Source organism: Mugil cephalus, chromosome 10 (genome assembly GCF_022458985.1).
Source record: "Mugil cephalus isolate CIBA_MC_2020 chromosome 10, CIBA_Mcephalus_1.1, whole genome shotgun sequence".
NCBI lineage: Eukaryota > Metazoa > Chordata > Actinopteri > Mugiliformes > Mugilidae > Mugil > Mugil cephalus.
Genome location: NC_061779.1, coordinates 9,685,589 through 9,710,706, shown reverse-complemented (window position 1 = coordinate 9,710,706; position 25,118 = coordinate 9,685,589). Strand labels below are relative to the sequence as shown.

General features: G+C 44.3%; 1 protein-coding gene across 2 annotated transcripts in view; it reads left to right on the top strand.

Annotated features, from left to right (window-relative positions):
- Window positions 1-25,118, top strand: part of ldlrad3 (low density lipoprotein receptor class A domain containing 3) — a 78,591-nt gene that overhangs the window by 5,527 nt on the left and 47,946 nt on the right. For both annotated transcript variants that reach the window (XM_047596974.1, XM_047596973.1), the window contains exon 2: window positions 22,212-22,358. In XM_047596974.1, coding sequence (XP_047452930.1) covers window positions 22,212-22,358 — 147 coding nt within the window. The remainder of the gene's footprint in view (window positions 1-22,211; window positions 22,359-25,118) is intronic.

Genomic DNA, 25,118 nt, shown 5'->3' with positions numbered 1-25,118 from the left:
AATCCCCTATGCTTGCTTTCCATCGACCCGTCCTGTCCTTGCCACGCCAAGATCAAACCACGGTTGAATCTGCTTATTTGCTGAAGAGAGTTGTTTCAAAAATGCTGGCCATTCAGTTTTTTATTATTATTTTCTCTCTTTATTGTTGACCTTTCCTCTTCTCGTACAGTGTTTACTCAGTTTTTTTTTTCTCAGTACATTGTATACATTCTATAGTTATTCCCGGTGGGATTAACCTGAGTACAGTCTGTGCTAGGCATTGATTTTAGATGCCAAAAGCAAACCTGAGATGTGCTGAAAAGTTTGTTTACAAGTAATAAGCGGGGAATGTATTTATTTTTTTATGTATTTTTTGGGAGCATCTTAAGGAGTGCTGCTCTCTCTGTAAGTTTTTTTTTTTTTTTATAGCACATGCAAATGGGCGCATATCTTATATGAGCTGCTGAGACAGAGAGAGAAGCGGATTGAATTGAATGCACCTTCCGCTGTGAAGTTTTCCTCTTGCATTTTCTTCCTCTTGAAAATGGTACATTCACCAGCTCGCTCAGTTTCAACTTTCACCCGGAGGCGAGGGGGATGAACTTAAGAAGTCCATATGTTTTTAAGAACCCCCCCACCCCCTGCACAGTGTCTCATCAGTTCAAACAGAATCACTTTCCTTAACTGATATCCCATTGTTTTTCGATTTTGAATAAGCCTTGAGGGTAAAGGCACCATGTGCGCGTCGAGATCGGTGGAGCTGCAGCATCCCATTCATTGTGAAGCAGCATAACACCCAGGAAGTGCCTCAACAGAGTTTAAATGGACGGAAACGAATAATCAGACATATCTGACATTCATTGCTGCGTATTTAATCAGAATTGAGTAATTTTTACTGCTGCAATAAAAGTCAAACCAGGTTAATTGATAGGTCTGTACCGTTTGTGTGTGTAATCTGCAGCAACCGTGACAAAGAGCCATAAAGTCCATGATTGATTCGCTCACAAAGGAAGGTTTGTGGGACGTATCAGCCGCGTGACAGGCTGGCCTCTTTTGATGTGGATGCTTGCTGCTGTGTGTCCTGTGGAATATGTAACTCTGAGACGGACGACCCTTTAACATGATCCTAACTGACACGTCTACTCTGATCCATGAGGTTTGTTCAGATTAAACAGACAAATCAGACATGTTTGTGTACCGTTGTACACTTTTGCATGTAATCTGTTTGTACTTTGAGTTAAATGAGCACTATTAACAATGCATAGTTGGAGGAAACCGATTCAGCTTTGTTATGTGGGTCCTACACGTGTCCAAAACTCCCACAATGGACAATGTAATTGCCAGCTAATGATGCTGGATTGATGTTATGTATTTTAAATGGTCTACATCGGAATTTTATGACGGGGCGCGGGCCGTTGGCAGCGGACTGGATTGCCGTCCCTCTATTGTCGAGCCGTGCTCAGAGTTTTGAGTCCTTCAAACGCGTGACGACGGTGATCAGCTGTGACGTCTTCGGTCTAGAAATACAGCCTGTGAGTCGGCTATGGATTATTTTGTTTGGAGCTTACGCAGCGTTTACTCAATTTCGCCCTGGACCATTCACCCCCCGTTTTCTCCCGACTTTTATCTTTATCCAAGGTGCCCCCACTGAGGGGACAATGACCTGCTGTATGTGTCTCCCGCGTGGCTTCGTCGGCTGTGGGACGGGGAGCGGAGGCTGGCACGCTGACAGCTGGCTCCCCCCGCGCTGTCCCCTGCGGTCAGCGGCCATTTGCTGTACTCTGTCTCACAGTCGCCGTGGCAGCCAGTGCGGACGCTGACAGGCTATTTTGGACTGAGATTCCAACATCCCTCTGTCAAACCAAACAGACGCTACCTTCAACAGGTCAACAGAACCCCGGAGAGAACAAAGGACGACATCAGGGCCGATGATCCTCCTGTTTGTTTGTGCACCGGTGTGAAAAAACATCGAGCAAGAGCACGGTCGAAATATTTTTGGATTTTGGCCGTGAGATGACCGTGGCCTTGAAAACAAAGTTCTTAATACTTGACGTGTGTTTAGAGCTATATATACACTGATCAGGCACAACATTATGACCACTGACAGGTGAAGTAATTAACTTTGACCTTGTGACAATGCAATGTTGAACTGGTAAATGTTCAGACCTGGCATTCATGTCGATGTTGCTTAGACATGTACCACCCACCCAGACCAGACCAGGCGCCCTCACCCCAATGCAATGACACTCCTCGATGGCAGCAACAGGATGCAGCCTGACACAGGCACAGACACGAAATCACATGAAAACAGCACAAGGTGTTGACTTGGCCTCCAAATTCACAAGATCCCAAACTGATCAAGTATCTGTGGGATGCACTGGAACGAACCTGGTCCACAGAGACCCCTCCACTCAACCCTAAAGGCCCCCACTAACAGCATTATGTTTCTAGACACCACAGGACGCCCTCAGAAGACCCATGTCCATTCTCTGATGAATCACAACTGTTTAGGAGGCACAAGGGAGACGTACACAATGTTAGGTGTATCATCTCTCTTTAATTCAATATTCCATATTAGCCACAAGTTCAGTTCAGTTCCATGCTGCTCCACAGTATTTGTCAGTATTGGAAGACCGTACACATCCGCTGCCAGAGGCTTAACCGCGCAGCGTTGAACCTTTGGATGTGGATTCACCTTTGTCCTCGAACATAATTGTTTTGTAATTGGGATACAGCTCTGGCAGTTTCATCGTTCTGGTGCGTGGCCCAAATCCGTCCGCATGGCTCTGAATTCTATAATTGGATGCAATTTTCCAAACCTCTTATCATACGGAAAATGGTTATTTTATTTTTTTTTAACTTGTTTTTGATCGCACTCATGCGAGACGTCGATTCTCCACGTTCATCTCTTTTGCGTAACGAGTGTGATTACGTATGCACTCAGAGTCGTGCGTGATAAATATTCAAATTGCCTTAATGTTATTTAGGAGCACAGCTTTAATGCATTCATGTGCAGGATTAGATTAATCTTGAGGATTACAGAGACCTGTCTTTTCTCCTTCTAGTGCGCCACTCACTAATTTAGGGCTGTTCGATAGGTCGGGGTCAGACTCTTAAGTCTGACACAAACACATCAAAAACACTGGTTCGTGGGACAAGCCATTTGCCGAATGGCAATTATAACTGAGGCGCTGTAGCGTGTGAAACTTAAGGAATGCACTGATTTAATTTCTTCTTTTTTTTTTTTGCCCTCGCCACGAACAGTGTGTATCTTTATGTTTTTTTACAGACACAGATAGCGTTGTGACACATTATTTTCGAAGTGTGAAGATTGTGTTTTACGCGAAATGCGTCTTTGCATCCCATTATGTGCCTTATTTCAGCAACATGCTTCCGGGCACAAAAGCGTTTGGCCAGGCATGACTGACTGAGCGAGAGGAGAGGACAACTAAATCTCAAATCAAACCCTGTCTTCGGGGAGAAAGGAGAGACGGGAGCCTCTGTTCTTTTTTTTTTTCCTCGCCAGACATTTGGTTGACAGTGGCAATTGCTCGCTCGCATGGGCGCGCCTTTGATTCAGTAACCTCTCAGGTGAAATTCCTGGGGACATGAAAGCTGCCATGCACTCCTTCAGACTGGTGCGTAAAGGAACAAATAAGATCAATCTCAATTCGTCTGAGTTCAAATAATTGCCTATTTGTCACAATTAATTTCAGAGTTTTCACTCAAGACCCGGTGATATTGACATTGAATTTCCCATTATTACCTCTCTGAAAACCTGCTCGTTAAACGGAGCTGAATCTAGAGAATTAGTCTTTGTGGTAAATTGATAAATGGGTAATAAAAGGGTCAAGATGGATAATTGTCTTGTCTAACTGAGGAAGAAGAGGTGAAGGGATGCAGAGGGTTGAAGTTAATGTGCGGAAGAGACATAACTCCCCCTTGGCCAGGTCACAAATAGAAGCTTAACCCTTTTTAACGTATGTCCCACACTTTGATCCCGCGCTTCTCTGGCAGACGCTCCTTTGAGTCAGCGTATACGTTTGTGTACGTATAAGTTGCAGGATGTATGTGCAGTATGTGTAAAAGGGTAATCCTCTCCTGGACGGGAACCAGAGGAGGCGAGGCGCTCATCTTCACGGGAACTAATCACCCGATCCCGCCCGCTGTTTGCAGAGGCAGCCACGTCAGCCAGAATCAAACGCAAAGCCCGTGTTAATTGCTTAAATGCTGCGTTCCTGTCAACCGTGGCTTGGCAGCAGCCCCTCGCGCTAAGCCACAAAGTGAATTCTTTTCAATTCTTCACAGAATACCAAAGACAAAAGGGAGTCCCCGCTCCTCGAGAATGAAGAGCCAAATTCATTTTTATATCTTGGGAGATTTTAAAGCAGAACAGTGCGAATGAAAAGTGGAGGTTGGTTTGCTGCGATGGGGGAGGTGGGCAGAGCAGAAAGTTCAGCCCTAGCTTAGGTCATTATGAGACCAGAACTATTAGTCTTGCCGGGGTCTAGTGTGTCAGGGATGGTAATTGAGTCCGTCTCTTCGCAGCCTGCTCTAATGAGAAGCTGCAGGCCTAGAATTGACTAATTTCTTCTATGCCCAGGACGATATGTCAGGCTCGCCGTCCTGCACCTAATGACTCCAGATACTTAATGAAGGATTGGTGGGATTTCTGAAGACTTTGATGGAGCTTTATAGTAATGTACTTCATGCACTCTCAAATAATGGTATTCTGAGGCTTTTGATGTCCTGACACTGCACTGTACCACTGACCGGGGTGTAGTTAGGTCCCAATATGTTTAAACACACACAATGCACACACCGTATGCCCGGATACAGTGTTAACTTAGTCTTAATGCACACACACAATAGCATGTGAATCACTCCAGCAACTCTAACCAGTCCGTGACTGACATTTCCAAAACAACCAGTGTGCATTCGCTGGAAATGAAACGGGACAAAAAAATGGCCCGTGCTCCTTAACATATATTTTATAGCCGCTTTGACCTGTTTGCATTGTCTGTGCACCCTCTGAAAGAGTTGAAAATGTCTTATATAGAAACCAGTCAGGCTGGTAAACATCACATTTCACCCTCATGTGATTCTCCATCTCCACCGTGTCCGCCATGGGTCAGGAGCTCATCTCTCCTGAAGGAGCAGCACGCCGTCTGATTATGATGGATTATGATAGATTCCTCCTTGACTGACCTCTGTCGTCACTCGCACATTCTTTACTGCGTTTGCGCGCACACTCACACAGACGCAAGTAGACAAATGTTCGTACTGTCGACACTTCACAAATGATGCTTGGAAGACAAATTTATTCTTTCACAGCAATAAACATACATTCACACATAGGCCATTGAGGAGTGTCATTGCCTAGTCTGGTCTAGGTGGGTGGTACATGTCCAAGAAACCTCCACGTGAACAACATTAAATTGTCACAAGATGGTCAATGTTATTTAGTTCTCTTTTTTTTGGTCATAATGTCACGCCTGGTCGGCATAGTTTATGTCATTGCCATTCATTGCATCTAGTTTCGTTTAGCTCTCTCCAAGTCTCTGCAGAGGAGCAAGTTCAGCTTGGACGCCACCATTTTTAGGAAGTGGAGAAATGTATTTCCTGACAATAAGTGACAAGGTTAAATTGTTTACATAGGATACCGTTTTATGAAACATTTTTAAAGTTCTTATTTGGGTGTTTTTGTGGAATTAATATAGCCGCATGTTACAACACAACAATGCAGTGCCATTGTCTGGCTTGACCCGACTGCAGTTCAGCTCAGAATAGTAATGGGGAAAGTCTTCAATCTAATTAACTCGCCACAAACTCACATGAAAGCACATAAACCCACTAAGGGGAAAAAAAAAAAACGTTCTTAAACCAGACCCAAAGAGTGGGTGCTGCTTTTACGGCAGGCCATTCGTATTCATTTGGTTCGGTGTCTGTCGCTGCTGTGCAAATCACTCTAAACAGTGCATCTCTGTCAGACCTCCTCCACCCACAACCACCGCCCCTCATTCCATTACCGCAGATGGCTGTAGTTTAGCAGCACTGAAGAGAAATGAGGTGGATGGCATTCTGCAGACTGATGCGTGTTCAGTTGCTTGGTCAAGCAAGACGCCAAAGCAAATCGATGTGGGCCAGAGGTCAGCAGAAACAACGGCTCAGGTGGAGGAATGTCAGAGGAGATGCCGACGTCGACCCAGGGGGGAAACTACGGCGGCTTCGAGACCCCGCGGCTTTGGATGTGAGCTCGCATGTGACGCTGAACAGCAGGTGCACCGGCGTGTTAACGCGATGAAAGGCAAATGGTCGCCTTTCATAACATGAGCCCTGTGGAGCTTTTTCTCAATGCAGCGTGCGAGCGCTTTTAGCCATTACCATGACAACACAGAGGACTAAGGCTCTGTGTAACAAAATTACAACTCTGAGTAATACAGGGAGTGAAGTCGGGGGGCGTGAGCTCACCAGTGAAGGAGAATTAAGTGGCAACCAGAAGACACAGTGGGGACTGTGGACACTGAAGCCATGTCCGGATAGATTTAGATGAATAAATACTGTAAGCACACCTGCATGAGTACAAACGACCAAACACATCGAAGCAGGGAAAAACACACAAATTAACTCACATCTCTCGCAAATCCAGTTTTATCACTAAGAGGAGGGAGTAAAGCTTAACAGAGAGTAATAGAAACCGAGATACCCGTAGGCTGTTCTTGACCAGACAGAATTGGTCACCCAGTAGGAGGCTGGTAGAGGATGAGGAAGATCTGCAGTGAGGGAAAACACTGAATATGGATAATGAATTTACTTTCCTTTTTTATGCCATTGTGCTGGCTGACCCCTGCTAAACTGTTACCCAACAGCTAGCTGGGGTTTCATTGCATCCGCTTTAGACTTTGATATTGGTATTCTGACTCATTTAAATAAATATGAGTGTAAAAGTGACCGAGCTAGAGACTTAGGAGAACGTCATCAGGTTTTCTGACTGTGTCAATGCAGTAATGCACTAAAAGACCACAAAAACACGTCTTTACTGCCCTGTAAAGCCACTTACGTTCATGTCATAATTAAGCTTGGGTACCACAGTAGCATCTTGATTCGAAAGACCCGTTATGGAGTTTTAAGGATAACGAGCACAACTGGAATATGACTTTGCTTTTGTCCAGCTCCTCTCTCTGTCTCTGTTGTACTTTTTAAATCATGTACTTAAAAATTAATTGATATTGGATCTTTCAAGTAAAAACTGAGTTTAATCAGCAAACAGATTTTTCTAAACCCTGCACCAAATAAATGTTCATAAATAGACTTTTCAGACTTCACCATACGATACGTATCACGATTAATATTGTGAATCGCGATACGATATGATATTATTATGATATTGCGATATCTTGCAGTATTCTACACAGTTCACTGAGAAATTTTAAATGCAGTTTAAAATACACGTTGTATATATGTGCACCAGATGACAGTGATAATGCACTGGACATATTAAGTGAAAAAACAATATTAATCCAAATTATCCATTTCCAGTTTATTGCACTTGTACAGAAACAGTGGTGATGGAGGTGCAGAAGTCGTTCACAATCAGCTCAAAACATGATTTTTTTCTTTTCAAAATCAAAGAAAAATATCGCTGTATATTTTTTCCCACCCCTACCTTTCGGTCACCACTGCCTGTCTCTTGTCAGGCCGGCAGAACCTCCCCATTCATGTCTTTTCCCGTCACGTTGCTTGTGTCTAAGTTGGCCTTTCACAGATAGCACATCGACTCAAATCCTATTGGAATGACCTTTAGTCACAACATCAGCTGCCACTGTGACAACTATTCAAGCCTCTTATACCTTTTAAACCAAGGCCCCCAATTACCATTCTGTCATTAGATATTACATTATACAAAGCGAGGCAGGGATTGAGGAGACCGACGTGGGAAATTGCGGTCTCTTTTTTTCCCCTAATCTGCAACATTTCCATTTTGAGGTTTCCCTTTTAGCCCTTCTACTTAATATCGTGTCGCTGTCTCACGCACCTTTAAGTCTTCTCCCACTCACCTGGTGCTCTGTCTCTCTGTTCGTCTGTTGCTCTCTTTGCCCCGGCGCGTTTGACAGATATAGTTAATTCCCAGCGTCTTTCAACCCCTGCAGTGGCTCCATGGCCTAGCTGCACAATTAGGAACTCATTACTGGCTAATACACAGACTCGAAAGACAGACAAAGGCGGACCGTGGCTTTTTTGATGTGTGCCCCTTGCTTCCATCATTTTATCTCCCTTTCTTTCCCCAGGCACTTTTTAAGCAAAGGGATGCAATTTGTCTCCCTCCTCCTTCTCACTCTACTCATCATAGCGTCTGCTTACAGTACATCTTCTCCATGGTGCATAATGAGCCTATATGTGCTATGAGGAATTAATAGTTGAATTTCCCTCTCTTAAGCGTCTCTTTTTGTTTTTTGGAAATGAAATTAGATATACTCTCTGCCCATACACCTGTGACATTTGAGTCCTCGCTTGTCATTTTCCAGCTCATTTAGCAGCTGGAAAGCTTAAAGGTTTTGCGAAGTAGTAGGTAAGCGGTGTTTGCTGTGATTCATTTATTTAATGGTTTCCTCTTGTCGTATCCAGAGCTAAAGTTCAGCGACTCAAAGCAAACGGGAACATGGTTTGAGAGAGACTCGCAGGTGTATCATAAGGTCAGCTCCGTCGGATTCCCTCAGTGCCAGTGTCTGCATCATTCCTCACTATCTGCTGTTCTCTGCTGAAATGCCAATTTGCTCGCTAAAGGTTTCTTGCGGCATAGCGGCGGATGAAGGGTATGCCCTGTTTACCGGTGTGCTCTGCAACAGCTGACTGCATGATGTGTTGACATTTAGTTCTGTGCCGCTGATGGTCAGTGTAGGGAATTAGAATGAAGGAATTTGTGTGATGGGAAGCTTCTTCCTCAGGACTAATGAGGAAATACACCAATCAGCCACAACATTAACACCACTGACATATATTTAGGAAGATAGTCATAATGTTATGCCTGATTGATGTGTAAATCTATCACAATATACTTTATTTGTCTGAATGAGAACGTGTGTACCCGAGCATACTTTTCTCTGTCACGTTATTTCCTTTCCATACAACTTAGCTTTTGTATGAGCAACTTTCACACATTTCCAACCTCGAAATTTCATTTTAACCTCCGTTTTCCTCCTCGTCCTTACTTCCCTCCAACCTCTCCTCCTTGCTGCGAAGGTAATCCCAAGGTGATGTTAATAGGCTGGGATCCTCTCAAAATTGCCCCTGTCATCTCTTAGGGGATTAGATGGACAATTGCTTCCCTGAAACCAACAAAACACCTCGAAAACACCTCATACTTTCCAGCAGGCGAGCAACCAGCAACGCTGTTGCTGTGGACCGTATGTCCTCAGCCTTGAGCTTCCATTTGAATGCATTTATGTTCTGATATGAGTTTTGAACCCACAGGCTCCAAACGGCAAACACAAACAGACCGGTGACGTGGGTTTATAGACTCGGTGCGATCAGATTAATGGTAGACCCTCGTGTGATTAATGCCGCCTTATTTATCCAAGCCAGGCTTATTTGGCCTGTCGGTGTTACCGAGATCCAAAGGCAGCATGGCAGCGACCGCAAAGCCTGTTTGATTGGCTGCGTAATGATAACACAGAGGTTAATGGAACTGTGTTGTGCTCATGTTTCCAGACAGCTGTGGCTGCATGTTTGTTGTATCTCTGTGTTTCCATGAGCCTTTATGTATCCATATCTACGAACGCAAAAATAGCTTTAGGGGAGCAGTATGGTATGAGCTCCCCATTAAAAGCATGCATGCATAGTGGCCGGTGCCATCCGCAGCGTCTTTCAGAATCAATTCCTCTCCGCTGATCCATCTGTCACCCTGCAGGAGTTTATTTAATGAAGCCAAACCCTTTTTTTTTTTTCTAAAGGTTTGTGTGCGCTACTGTTATTTAGTGAAATCATTTCGAGCAGCCATCATCAGTGGATCATTAGAGAGTTTTAATTTTTATGAGCACATGTAAACACGGATACTGCATAGTTGCTACTACGGTTTCTCCCTCTGACATTAGTTTGACTTTCCCATCTGCGTCTTTCTCTGCCTCGCTCCACTCCGCGCTGGTGCTATTCCAGTCCCACAGATGCACCATCAATAATGCAGCCTCTTTAACAAGGCTGGGTCTTTTAAGAGCCTTTGTCGAAGCATGCCAGTGGCTGGGTGGTCACATCCTGGTGGAGGGAAAAAAAAAATCTTTGATTTTGTACTGAAACCGGCAATAAACTCGTTGTTACCAGATATTGTACCACTTTATTTATATCGCTGTCAAGTCGGTTTCTTCTAAACCTCAAACACGCTGGAACGCATTTAATGATCGTGGGCCAAGAAGTCACTGTCTTGCCAGGGACACGAAGAAGTGAGCGCCGACTGCATAGCTGTAGGCGAAAATGAAATGGTAGCTAAAGCAAGAAGGAGAAGGCACAGTCACGCTATCGAGTTACCAAGTCGGTGTTTTTTGTTTTTGTGAGGAGAACAGTAGGCTCGCGAGGCGTCTCGAACCTCAGAGAGATCCGCGGTGCACTGCCGGTGAACTCTGCGCTGAGACGTTGCGTTGGATCAGCGACAAAGAGGTCCCCAGGACGTAGCAACTGTTTGTTTTCTGAGTTCTCTCTGAGATCTCGGCCGTCCCTCAATGTCCGCGATGATGCTGTGTGCAGGTTATTCAGTTTATTCTATCCTAATGGCGGTAATGACGGTGTTTTGCTCATCTTAAACAAACATCAGACCTAATATTATGATGAATTTCTCAAAGAATTCGAGAGCCCGTGTCCTAATTACGTTAAACAGCAAATGTTAAGCCTCCACACAAACCTGATATCCTGCATGGATGGTGCCTAATCCCTCGTCATCACATAGAGAGGACAAGCTTGCCCATTGTTTGCTTCTCTCCACACGCACAAAGTGGTATTGAGCTGATTTCCCACCTGCCAAGAGTCGTCCAGTGCTGTAGCTGCTCCCGCTGAGAATTAATTACTCTTTCCGATGCTTTTTAGATTCGGTTTAGCAGTGTGAGGTTTTTTCGGAGTGTCCCGAGTTTCCCAATTGAATTCGGTCGTCGTGATCCAGCTTTGTAAATCTGTTTTTTTTTCTTACTTGTTTTTGTCTGTTTCTTTTACAAGTTTACTTTTTTGTTTAGCTTTTTTCATCTCTTTTCTTACGGCTCCGAACTCGCACTAAAAATTGCACTTGATTACAAGGTGATTGCAGTCACCTCCAGAGACACCCGCTCAAAATACTCTGCACTGAATAATATTCCGTCTGATATCTTCTTCTTCCCCGTGAAAACATGTTCAATAAATGAACGGAAAAGGATTAATAGCACATCTGCTTGTTTCTCATCACGTATTCCGAACCCCTGTGGGTGCAGTGGCCTTGCGTCCCGCCCACCACTGCTGCGCTAATGGTTTGACGACACATACGTCTGAATCTGAATCTGTGCTTTTTGTTTAAATTGGTTGATTGTTGAGCATTAATTCAGGAAGAGGAGCGGGTTGAGAGAGTCCTGTTTTGATTAATGTTGCTTCCTCCGGATGTCGGCATACACGCTCTGAAATGTTCATGTCATTAGCTGTACAGCCAAATGTGTGTGGGACTCGGAAAAGCACAACGCTGTTTTGTGACGGAAATATTCCCAACGCCGTTTGAAACTGGGAGAGCGCGATATCAGTGCATCGCCGACTGGTGATGGAGGAGGATTCTTAAACGTTATTTTGCTCTCATCTGCAGCAACCACGCTGCTTTTGTTTGACTTTCTCCCTCGGTGTGCCTCCCCCGCTCTGTCTGTATCTCTCTCTGGATGTGTGGATATATGCATGGAACCCCGATAGACTTAAAATGAGTAGAGAGCACGGGTGTAGCCGACATTTCCATTTCACAGGAACGCTCTGCCTCTGTATCGAACACACAAGGGGAAATTAGGATTTTTGGTGAAAAAATATTTTGACTGTACCAGTGTGCACCATCGGGTCTGACTGCGAAGTATCCAGCAGCACACACGGAGACTGACCACCTACCTATGACTATCTGTTCAATGTGGCTGAAGAAGCTGTAGAGATAGAAAAACTACTACGCATTCAATATTTAATACAATGCATTGGAAAGTATAAGTGGCTGCACCACTATGTGGGACAGAGGTGGCAGAGGTCTGTCTGCATCCCTCTCTCTGGGACAGTGACTGGGTTACCAATAACAACGACTGTGTTGCATATGCACCGCTCAGCCACAACATTAAAACCACCTCCCTAATGTTGTGTAGGTCTCCCTCTAAAACGGTTGTGACTCATCAGAGAATGGACATGGACCCTCTGAGGGTGCCCTGTGGTGTCTCGCAGCACAATGTTGGTTAGTGAGGGGGGGCTTTGGGTCCTATGGGTTGAGGGGAGGGGCCTCTGTGGATCTGACTTGTTCCAGTGCATCCCTCAGATACTCGATCAGGATAGGATCTAGTGAATTTGGAGACCAGGTCCACACGTTGTTCTTTTTCTTTTTAGTTGTTCCTAAACCATTTTTGTGCCTGTGTAGGCTGTGTCCTGCTGGGGTGGGGGTGCCTGGTCTAGGTGGGTGGTACATGTCTAAGAGACATCCACATGATTTCCAGGTCCAAACGTTTCCCAGCAGAACACTGTATTGTCACAAGATCAGGTCAGTGTTATTTACTTCTCCAGTCAAATTATGAAATGTGTGTGTTTTTTTGTTTAAATTGGTTACATTCAGAATTATTATACATTTCCCAAAAATATAGTCAGAAACGTCTGCCATGACTCAACAGATGTGGGCTGTGCGTACCGCTTTGTATAATGTACTCCTTGTCCTCGACATCAGGAGTGAGGTTTGAAGAACTGCCTTGTAAAATGAGTCAGTATGCAGTTGCCATGTTTCCATGAATGTACTTTCAGAGTTTACCATGTAAACTCAGATGCTGGGAACGTTTGACTCATCGGTTGTTTCAGCTTAAAGAGAAAAAGATGTGGTCCTCCTATCCACACAATGTCCATCATTGTCATTTAGACATTTCTGTTTTCTTTAGAATCATTTCTTCCTTAAACAAATCCCCCCCCCCACTCCCCTTTCCTGTCTTTGAGTGTGATTTGTTTTGTTTCCCCTTCTTGTTTTTCTTCTTCTTTTACGAGCTCCGTCTGTGGTTGGTGGATGCCTTGGCGGTCGGGAAACACGTTCTGGGAGTTACCTCCCTACAGGCAGGGCAGGGACGCATCCAGACATTTGGACCATGTTTCGAATTCAGATGATTGCTTTGAATGGCAGCAGTACTTGATTATGTTTCACAAGTGTAGACAGGAACGCATGCGGAGAAACTCAGCTCATCTCGTTTTCGAGTCCCAAACTCTTGTTCTTCTGCTCTACTTATTACAGCCACGCAAACCGTTACTGGTGCCTTGTGACAGCAGCTGATTGGATTAGTTTTTCTTTGTGGGATATCAGAGGCCTTGGAGCAGAAGACTGCAGTGTGGAAGTCTGCTTTTCTGTATTCGGACTTTTAGTATATCCAGCTAACATTTTAACATGACAGCAATTGTAAAAAGCGTCTTTATATATGTATATATATTATAAGGGTTAGAGAAAACTCATCTTATTTATCTTCAATTTAAGAAGTTAAAGATATCTGGTGTTAGTTTTCATCCTCAGCCTCTGACTGGTGCATTAAATTATAATCCAAATCTGGATCCTAATCAGTAGAAAAGTGCATCACAAATTAAAAGCACAATTAACTTGCGTTCAGATCTCCAGTAAACAAACGGAGTGATGATGATCAGATGAGAAGTCGATATGTCTTCATTACTCATCCCTTAAAAGCCAGCAACTTTAGCTCTCATTAAAAATAAAAAACCACGTCGCCTCGGAGCTCTACCGCAGTCTTCCTTTCTTACTTTTTGGATGAGCATTAACAGGAATCCATTAAAAAAACACAACTATTCCATTGTTAGTCTTTCTTGCAACATTTGTGCAGTTCAAGTGCAAATTATGGTGACATTTGGGGAAAGTCATTACCCAAAAAGTTTGCTGTTAGGCTTGTTTGTTTTGGAGCTTTGAAAAGCTGCTTAGAAATTTCATTTTGACCTAATGCACTTTGCATATTTTTCAAAAGTATTTTGTCAATATGTCTGACATTCGAGGGGTAAGTGCTTTTGTTTTGAACTCCAAACGTTCTATCTGCAAACGGGTAAATGTGGGATTTGTTTAAAACCTCGTCTGGTCGTGGGATTACTCATGTTGGGCTTTTGCAGAGCTGCAAGCACCAGTGTCCTCGGCTGTCTTGTGGAAACAGGATGCCTGGAATGAAATTGCATAGACGGACACCGCTCTGAAAAGTGTGTGTAAACTCAACGGGGGCAGAACGAGACAGAAGCAAATGTTCAAAAATGTAAATTTCTGCTCAGTTCTTGGATTCTGCGATGTGGATGTAAGAAATGCAAATCAGAAGCGAGACGTTGCCTTTCCTGACCTCGCGTATCCGTTCCTTTAGTCTGGGAACAACAGAGGCGGGATGACTGACTCGCATCAGCCTCACTAGTTTTCTCTTGTGAGTGAGCCTTATTTTTGGAGCATGCTGCGCCGCACATTAAAAACTACAATGAAAGAGGTGGCCTACATATTGTAAGTCACAGTGCAAAGTCAACAGCTTGGGAATGAAAACGTAGGAAAGCAGCCGTGTGCATACATCCAGAATGGACCTGTGGGAGGTAAATACTGTGCACACATGTTAAATAAAAGCATTAAAATTTTACAGGTCTTGCCAGTGAGTTGATTGAAGCCTGATGGCAGATTTCTTTGCGTGCGGGTTATGGAAAAGCACACACACAGTTTTCAGCAATATAGTCCCTGATTATTTCGAGTGCTTTTCTTAGTGGTAGCAGGGCGTTGCCTGTCTATCTATCTATCGCATGCAGCCTGTTTGCTTGTGTTTTATCAGTTAAACGCTCTCAATATAAAGCTGCAGTAGCAGGAAACATTCAGTTTGCATTAGCACCAATCTCTGGACCCATCAGCTGTTATCAATTTAGCGTTCTGCACTCAGATCCACATGTCTGTATATAGAAATTCCAATAGCAGTAATTTAATACGGTGCACTTTTTTTTTTTTTTTTTAATCCAAGAATGTCCACAGATGCCCATAATAAAGCAAATATATCAGTATTAATGTTTTAATCAGTGAGCCATAGGTTCGGGCACAATTGTGTCACCTTATTTGGCAACACGGTTTCTGAACGGACGTTTAGTCAGAGAAATATCTGCCTAATGACTTTTGATTGTGCACTTTTTAAAAGCCTGATTGCCTTCGACATCTGCTTTTGTTTTGGATTTATTTCATCGGGCATTTACACTCTTGACTGATTTGAGTGAACCTGGCGTGCCTCTGTTGGTGTAAATATTTCGTAACTTGTCCTGTCTGTGTTCTTCCCAAATTGAACGAGGTATAAAATTAACTGGAGGCCCAGCTCAGTTTCTCATTTAGCCGCACTGTCAATTGCTCATTTAGCTCTTGTTGCGTACTAACACTGCAAATATGGTGAGTAAACCGCAGGTTGTGGAGCCAGTGACACTGAGAAGCAAAACAGTTCGCGGAGCAGATTTTCCCTCGGAGGCTGAAAAAGGGCAAATGGCAGCTGAAAGAGCCGAGGGCCTAAATGTGGCTGGTTATATATGATTCTGGCTTGCTGCGTGACTGCGTGACTGCGTCATGCGTGGCTGCCCCTTTCTCTATCTGGCCCCATTAAGGCCTTTCTTGCTCTGCTGCTTTGTGCTTATGCGACCCTCTCAGTGTATCCGTCTGTAGGGTGTCTTTAATTGATGCACACCAGGTTCTCCACACTTGTGCTTATTTATACTGGACGCTTGACTGAGCCAAAGGAATAGGAAGGAGAATCATTTTCCTCTCTCTGGGGAATTCTCTATCTCTGCCACACACAGACACACACAATGAAAGAGACAGACAAATCACCTCCAGCGCCCCGCTGCGCCTCAGAGCCTCCAGCTTGTATAGCCAGCCCATTAAGAGTTGTGTGTAATTGAAAAAAATAAGTTTCTATCCTTGAACTTGAAGAGACTGTTTTTTTATTCAGAATGACGCCGTATCGATTCCCCCCCTCCTCCAACAAAAGCAGCCATGTCCTCCATGTTTGTATTGACGTTATCAGGCTGCGGTGTGACTTGGCATGCTCCATTTCAGCTTCAAACTTAATAATTCACCCGAGGTAGTCGTAGCCAGCGCGGCGTGTTGCTGATGAAAAGACGCCTATGTTCAGTGGAACGTGGGATTATTTCTAGGCACATAACTTTTGTTGTAATTTCCCGCAGAGCTCCTCAACTCCCCATCTACAAAGAATGAATCCCGCCGCCTCTTCCATGGCCTCTGTATTTCTTTCTTTTTTACTCGGGGCTTAGAAAGTATACAAAGTCAGCCCAATCAATTTTCTGTTTCTGTTTCAATCTGAGGCTCAACCTTTTTACCCAGGGCGAATCAATCCAGGTCAGATATCTAAGCCCGCTCAGGAAGATGGGGTTAAAGCAGTAACAACCAAGCCAATAGTAATCTTGGATATAGATTTATATCACTGACCTTTTGTGTGCTGAGTACAGGGAATAGAACTTTCTTAGCGTGGCTATTACTGGGAACCCAATGGCAGAAAGTGATGTTACTGTCCACCTATCTGTTTTTTTTATTAATCCTCGTCTACCTTCCCCCCTCCCCCCCGCAAATGGTCCATGTAACTCGTGTCCAGTTCTATCCTGATTTTCATTTCTCATTTGTTCACTTTCATCCTGTTTTGCTCCTTACTGCATCTTTTCGGATGTTTTCGTCCACTGCAGTGCTTTCTGTCTGGTATCCAATAACACCAACGAAGGTCTAGACACACCCAGGAGCCAACTATGTGCTTTAAGGTTTATTAATTTTTCAATAGCTACTGTCAAGTGTAATATAGATTTTAGTACCCAATTAGATGTCCGATGTTGGGGCAGCATACTGACATTTGGTATGAAAATATTCATAAGACCTGGAAGACAGTGGCAGATGTGGGTGGCTGGACCTGCCTTTGCATATTCAGAGAATCGCTGAGGGTGCACTGACATCTCCGGGCTTCCACTTCCACAATCATTATGTATGAAGTGCACCAGTGGAAAATCTTCAATCTTGGAGGCTTGCCATTTACGCGGTCGCTTGATTTCTGCTTGCTCAAAATGGGGTGACAGTGGTCAACGTTACCAAACAACTGACAACCCAGTAAGGAGTCTGTGTTTCCAGATCTCCGCTGTGTCATGCCAAGAGAATTTTAATTCCGTAATTCTGTTTGCATGCCGGATCACTCGGATTTGTTTCCTCAGATGTGAAGCTTAACCCAGAAATATCCGTTTCGGTTATAGTCTCCTTTCAATGAATGTGCGTTAGGGACACGTACTTGTAAAAACAAGTCGTCATAGTACTGCTAGGGATCCACAAGTTGGAGGTGATAATTGAATCCTCTAGCAGAGATCTTGACAGTGTCCTTTTCTATGAACAACGGTCTTCCAGTTGGCAATTCAACTAATGAAAGAAAACATATTTACATATATTTTAATATGAATTTCTTATGGGAACGAAGACAAATCTGGGTAATTGAAACTTAGCAGCCGTGCCCATCTCGCATGTCACTCATGCCTCAACGCGAGGCCGTGAAAGATCACATCAGGGATGGGTTTTGCAATCAGAGGATATTGAAAACGGAGCCTGTTTTCGGTATTATTGTGAACCGCTGGGAAATTAGAACCGTGTTTATGCGGGGAGTTCGTTATTATTTCAAGGTATAATTGATGGAAGGGGGTGGGGGCACTCTATAAAGAGCAGCAACAGCAGCTGAGCTGAAGATGAAGAGTAAACTGTGGAAAGTTTCAGAGAAGCAGCACTGGCTGAAAATGTAAATGCAAATTAAAAAAAAAAAAAAAGTATCCGGCGGATGTCTTTCCGCTTTGTGATTTAACAGTCTAAGTGGAGGCTTAGCGGACACGGGCAGGGTGAAGGGTGGCGAACGGTGGGAGACAGACTATGGGTGTGCAGAGGCAAGGATAGTATAGTCAATATTTGCACTGAGTAATTGGTCTACACTTCCCTCAGCAAGATACACAGTCGTCCGGCATCATCCCTGCCTTATCTCCCTCCGTCCGCCCTCACAATCGCGGTGTGCGACCACAGTTGCACACGGCGGCGTTGTGGAACTCTGCGTCATTTCCCATGCTATCCACCCCATAATATTTAGAAGCGTGCGGAGTTAATGATTGTGGTCCCTTGAATAAACACAGTTGTGTCCACTAAAACTGCATGTCACCTTGGGAGTGTTGCAGTTCCCAGAAAGACCCGCGCCGAATTATTCTTGCGTTTCTCTAATAGAGCCGTCCTTAATGAGCGACATTTACCCTAGTAATGAGGTGGACCTGTTCGGTACCTCGGTGGTAAACCGCTGTAAGTGTTCAAGCTTATTGCCGCATCGACAGACTGACAAGGGCATTGAAATAAGATGTGTTGTGCGTGCCAAAAGACGGACTTAATAGTGCTGCCTGCAAAAGGCTTGCTGTTGGCAATGTTGGAGACTCATGGGAAAAGATGAGCTGTCTGTCAAAACGTCTTTCTTCTTCACTCTTTCTGGCCGTCTCTTAAACACCCTCGCGCACACACACGCAACACACAGTCCTTTCTCTGTCCTTTCATGCTCTCAAAGCAACTTTCCAATTAACCCGATGCCTGTCTCGAGCCAGCTCTTTGAAGTCATTGTACATATGTCTGTCTCCTGCACTTGCACTGTGTGGCCCTGAATAGACATTCCTGTTGTGTTCTGTCCTGTTGTGTTGCCAGCACCGAGGGGCCCTGATCACACTCGACTGGGTTTTAGCCTGCGAACGCGAATGAAAGCTGCTGAGGGATCGTAAGCAAGTGCAAGACGTGTACAGCCACAACACTATGACCTCTGACAGGAGAAGTGAATGACGTTGACCATCTCGTCACAATACAGTGTTCTGCTGGGAAACTTTCAGATCTGGCGTTCATGTACCAGCCACCTAGACCAGACCAGGCACCCCCACCCCATAGCAATGACACTATGGAGGTCATCCTGCCCGAAAACATGAGGCAGTAGCTCAGGAGGTGGAGCAGTCGTCCAATAACCGAAAGATTGGTGGTTCGATCCAGCCCTATCTCTAGTCTATCCATTGTGCCAGATTCTTAACCCACCTGTGTACCTCACTGGTTTATGATTGTGAGTGATGGATGGTGCTGGACTACCGACAGTCTACCCCACCAGTGTACCCCACCCCACCACCCATAAGACCCAACATAACACAAGACACCCTCAGAAGGCCCATGTCCATTCTCTGATGAGTCACAACTGTGATCTCTTTAGAGGGAGACCTACACAATATTAGGCGGGTGGTCATAATGTTGTGCCTGATCGGTGTATTATGGCTGCACTATGAAGAACAAGTCAGATAGAATCAGCAAACAATGGTGTAGATTAGGATATGCAGTATTTACCTTCTGTGTGTGGTATCCTTATCAGTCACATTCAAAACATACTGTAGTTGGCGCCCAATATCTAAAAGGTCAGCAAATACCTTAAGCTCAGTGTGTACTCCCACAGCATGTTTACGAGTGTGAAAGCCACTAATTACTCTGCTTAAACACTAGTCAGAATGTACTCAACTGTGTTGAGTTTCTGTTTGTTCTTCGGTCTTTTATTACACCGTCTAAAGTTGCCGCGTCGACGTATCTCTCCTTTACACGACCTGCATGTTTGTGCGAGTCCTTTCATCTGAACGAGCTGAACAAACGAGAACGGAAGAGCCAGAGCAAGGGTCTGAAGAAGGCGATGTTTCATCAGCGAGATAACAACCACAACAAAAAAAAAAACAAAGGCATTTGTCAGTTTTCAGGCGTACCTGCTCGGCTGTTTATCAGGGATGGAAATCTTTGGCAATTCCACGACATGATTGGAAACAGATTGTTTGTGTAAAGTTTGATTTAGATTTGATTCTCATTTCAAACATATTCTTGCTTCAAAGGAATTGGAAGAAGACACTGTTTTGTTTCTTACCCCAGTTGCGCTACTTGCTAACCTGAACCTCAAATGAAACATCAATGACAGTTGCACCAACTGGTTTTTTCATTGCCTGACTAACAGAGAAAGAAGCAGAGAAAGGTGTGATAGTTATTCATGTGTCATTCTTCTCTTTGTGCCGTCGTCTTGTAGGAAATCTGAAAAGAAGGATACTGATGTATGGACGTAGCTTTATGGACGGAGGAATGTGAAAATCTCCAGGACGGATTTGGCTGAAAATGCGAAGAATTCTGCCGCGTGTGTAATCAGCTGCCTCATGTGATATGTCTGTTAATCTGTCATTGAGGGAATGCTACGTCTTTCAATAGTGAATGCCTTTAAAATGCACTGAAAAAATCACCTTAACTTTAACCTCCACATGCTTTTTTTCCACCAACAAGTTTCACTACAACTGAAGTGATTCAGAATCACCGTTCTTGTGAATGTGAGTGTTTTCAGCCCGCATCCACTTTTATATTTCGAGGTTCTCCATAGCGAAGTGCTCATGACATAAAGTATCTCTGCAACATTATCTGGTAATGATGCAATTCTTTTTTACTCAGTTGCCCAACAAGCCTACTGTGTCTTTTTTTTTTCTTTTTCCAAAGGCAGAAATGTCTAACAATAATAATACAAATATTTCACAGATGAATGAGAGTATTGGATGGTGATTGGAATAATAATTTGAGTCCATTTTTGTCCTCGCATAACACAACAGCCTCCTCTCTTTATCCCTCACCTCCTTGTTGTGATATTGCAAGAGACAAAAGGGGAGTTTGCATCATCCCCACAGAGGATCAGCAGGGGCGTGCGGTCTCATTTAGGAGAGGATCTGCGCGGGCTTAGCAGTACCTGGTGCAGTGGAAGGGCAGCGTGGAGAAGCATGATGTAAAAAGACATTATTTTCTGCGTCTCAGTTGCTCGGCTGCTCTCCGGGGGCCCCGGCTGCATCTGCTAAGCGGATATTAACTATGTCATGGAGAACATGTGAGCTCCGGTTACACATTCGCCAGGGTTGAAAAGTCAAAGCATTTCCGTGTGTGTTGAAGTTCGGTGGCACTCAATCATACATTGCATTGCAATGACAACTACATAATTGAAAATGTGTCTCTGGATTCAAAGGATTTGTCTTTCGCGAAGGGAAACCGTGTTTTTTTTTCCTGCAAAATTCATTCGCGTCACTCATTTCCAGATATTAAAAAAATATAAGCGACGTCTACTCTAGGATGTGACGTCTCCGCACGTCGTCCCTGTGAAATGAAAAACAGAAGCTTTCATTTGATTTTACTTTTTTTTCTAATCTTTTTCTCATTTCACACAGCTGCTTCTCACAATTGCAATCACCCAAACAGAGGGGATCCATCACTGACGGCGTGTAGGTCCAAACCTTTTAACACCAAGTGCACCTCCTCCCTGCTCTGGAGCATAAATGAAGAGGCCGGCCCCCGGAATCCAGTTACGTCACTGCGGCATTAAAGTGTTCCCCGGGGTCTGTCCGGGACTCCTCATTACTGCCGCATAGTTTTTGTTTACGAGCTTAACTCCTCGCCGCGTCGTGTCAAACCTCAGACGAAAGGCCACGTCTCACATTCCGGCTCTTTCTGCTGCAGCTGCACTGCGTCAACTAGAAAATGCCCCGTACAAGACCGGTGCACATGCTTCGTGCAGAACGTGTTTATTTCCACTCCGCGTGTATCGGTGCATCTGTGTGCTCCGTTTGTTTATGAGTGTTCTTTGCTTCTCGTGCCCTTATCTTCTCTATTATGATGTTGCCCAGCTATAAACTGCCGCTTTCGCCCACAATACTGTTAACACTGGATGACCTACTCTTTATTTGTATTCATGAGATGCTCCTCTGTTTATTTACCCATAGATTGATCTGGCTTATTTTAAATAGAGCTACTGCTTTTAATATATATATATATAGTCTATCTTCAGAGTTTGGTAATAACGGTCTTCCGGTCTTTGACTGGGCGTGATGAATATCGCTGGAATTCAATATCCCTCTACCTGTTTGATTTCTTTCCAGAGAGAGATAATAACCGTTCTCTTCCCCATTTCTCTTCCTTTATCAATCAGAGAGCCAGCTGCTTCCAGGGAATAACTTCACCACGGAGTGCAACATCCCCGGAAACTTCATGTGCGGAGATGGGAAGTGCGTCCCGGGCGGGTGGCAGTGCGACGGTCTGCCCGACTGCTTCGACAAGAGCGACGAGAAAGGCTGTCGTAAGTTTAGACCTCATTTGGGCTCGCGTCGTCTCAGCTCCTGAACTCTGCTCACTTTCCAGCGTCGCAGTCGTAGCTCTTCTCCCGTCCACATCCGTAGAGCCATAAGGGCCAATTAAACCCAGTTCTCTGCACTAGAAAAAAGGAAATCGTTGGACCAACATATATTAAAAAATGACTTCAACTGGTAGCACGCAATTTAATTACGTTTTTTTCAACTTAAGTGTACAAGTTAGATTAACACAATTGATTTGAGTCAGATACAGTGACTAATTTCAGTGCTTTGGAATCAACAGTTTAGATCAATACAACTTAGATATAACGCCCATCCACTTAGAAGTTTTTAATTTTTCAACTCAATTATTTGCTTTGCAGTAAAACACTGTTGCTTAACAACCTAATAGTATGGTTTCAGGAAAGGCAAGAGGTGTGGTACACCCTGGACATGTCGCCAGTCCATGACAAGGCTAACACAGAGAGACAGACAACCATTCACACTCACACCCACACCTAGGGTCAGTTTAGAATCACTAATTAACCTAACAAGCCTGTCTTTGGAGATGGGAGGAAACCAGAGTACCGAGAGAAAACCCACACAGACACAGGGAGAACATGACCTTCTCACTGGGAGGCCTCAGTGCTAACCACAGAGCCACTGTGCCACCCCGTAAAAAGGTCCAATATCCAAAAGAAATTCGATTGACTTGCTCTGTGTGCTTCCATAGCATGGCACTTTGCCATTTCTTGGCCCCACAGGAGCAGTGATAGTGTGTGTGTGAAGTGTGTTTGAAGATAATGTTCAATATATTAAATTAATGAGGGATAAAATCAAATAAATTGATTTATACACAACATCCAGAACAAAAAAACACAACTAAAAAAAAAGACATTTGGCCAAAAGGGGCCAATGACGTCAGACCCCTCCCCCCAAACCCTCTGCTGCCCTCAGTTTAGCACTGGGGTAAAACTTAATACCATCAAAGCTAAGGCCGATTACTTCTGTGTGCAGGAATAGCGGCGCATATATGATTCTACTGTAAGGCTACAGTAATGGTTCAGTTTTGATCTTCGCATTTAGTCGGCTTTGATCTTTCTGGTCTGCAGCTCCTCCTCCTCCTCCTCCTCTCCCTCCCGTCTGAGCTCCACACAAAGATTGGACCGCTGATCAAGATGGACTTTGAGGCTCTGCCACACTGAATAGAACCCCCTCCCACACAGACACACACACACACACACACCAATCTCCCCATATATTCGTCTCTCTAAATGCCTCCCGCCTCCTCTCTGCGCCTTCAACTCTTATCTCATCTGATGATTTTTGGCTTTTGGCTTGTAATTTGCTTTGTAGAAGCTTGTTTTCAATTAGAAAAGGATTCGGGGAGATTTTTTTTTCTTTCTTTCTTCCTGACCTGTGTAATTCTCCGCCAGGAAAAAAAAAAAAAAAAACTCCCATACGGTTTGTTTCCCCATTCTGTCATCTCTCTTCTTTCTCTTCCTCTTCCTCTCCTCCTCCAAGCAGTGGCGTCTCACACTCTTCTCGGTTGTTGCCAGTTGAGGGAACAGAGAGGCGACGCTTGATGAAGTTGTGTCCCGTGGCGCATCGGCGCACACCCATATAGCAAAATGTCATCATGTTAGTTTGAAGTTGGTAATTTAAGTTCCGTTTTAAGTTGGTAGCACGAAATAAACCTCATGGACGGGTCCTGTGCCCCAGATTTTCATCACGCCGTGACCTTAAAATGTCAACTATTGACACACTCGAAAGAAAAATCGTCGTCACGTGCGTTTGGAGTAATTGGATTACGGAACATTTCATCTAACCATAAAGTTTTTTATTGCACATTTATCAGTCTCCTCGCAGGTACTTGAATCTAAAAAGCTGCTTTTTTCTTTTTCTTTTTTCTGCTGTTTGGCTGACGTTACATTTACCATACACTGATGGGATAAAAAAAAACAAGTTATCACAAGGCATCACACTCAGCCTGCTCCAGTTGTCAGAAGACTACTTGTGTTTGTTGTAGACATCTACATTATCTGCTCTGGCATTAGTGGGCCTTATTAAACTCAAATAGATGGCTAGTTGTCAGTCGATATATAGCCCCAGACGAACCTCTGGCTCCATTAGGGGCTCTTTTCAGAGGCAGACGGAGAAGACAGACAGATGGAGGGACGGGAAGCAGGGGAGAGACGCAGACAGGGGCACTCATTACGGTGTCTTCAGCAGGAGCACTGTCTGGATGAGTATTATCTAAGGAGAACACAATGCCTGGAAACTTTGAGACTGCGGCGCTGGATTCTCTGTGAGAAGAATCATAATTAGTCATCCCCCTCTATGAGGACTCACACACACACACACAGTCATGGTTATGTGTATATTTAACAGAGGGGGATGGTTGATTTGCTAGAGGTTTGTTGACTTACTCTCCTTCTGTCAGGGAGCTACGAGAATAGTGTGCAGACTCCTCAGAAAGTCACTTTAATTTGCAGCGACATATCAGACCGACTTTCTTTACCTTTTATGTAACCAGAAATGTGATCCGACGCTGTCTGCCCGCTGTCCTTTGTAATCACCATCATTACACACCATCACTGGAGGCAGTGCAGTGCTGACCACTGCGGGATATTACATTTCCTTCTATCTGTAATATGAGCGGCGCATCTGTGCCTCCTAGTAAGTTTCCAGTCAACTGGTCAAAGTTGTCCTTGGAATTTTACCAATTAACAACTCCCCGCGTCCTGTCGGGCGTAACAGGTTTGTGC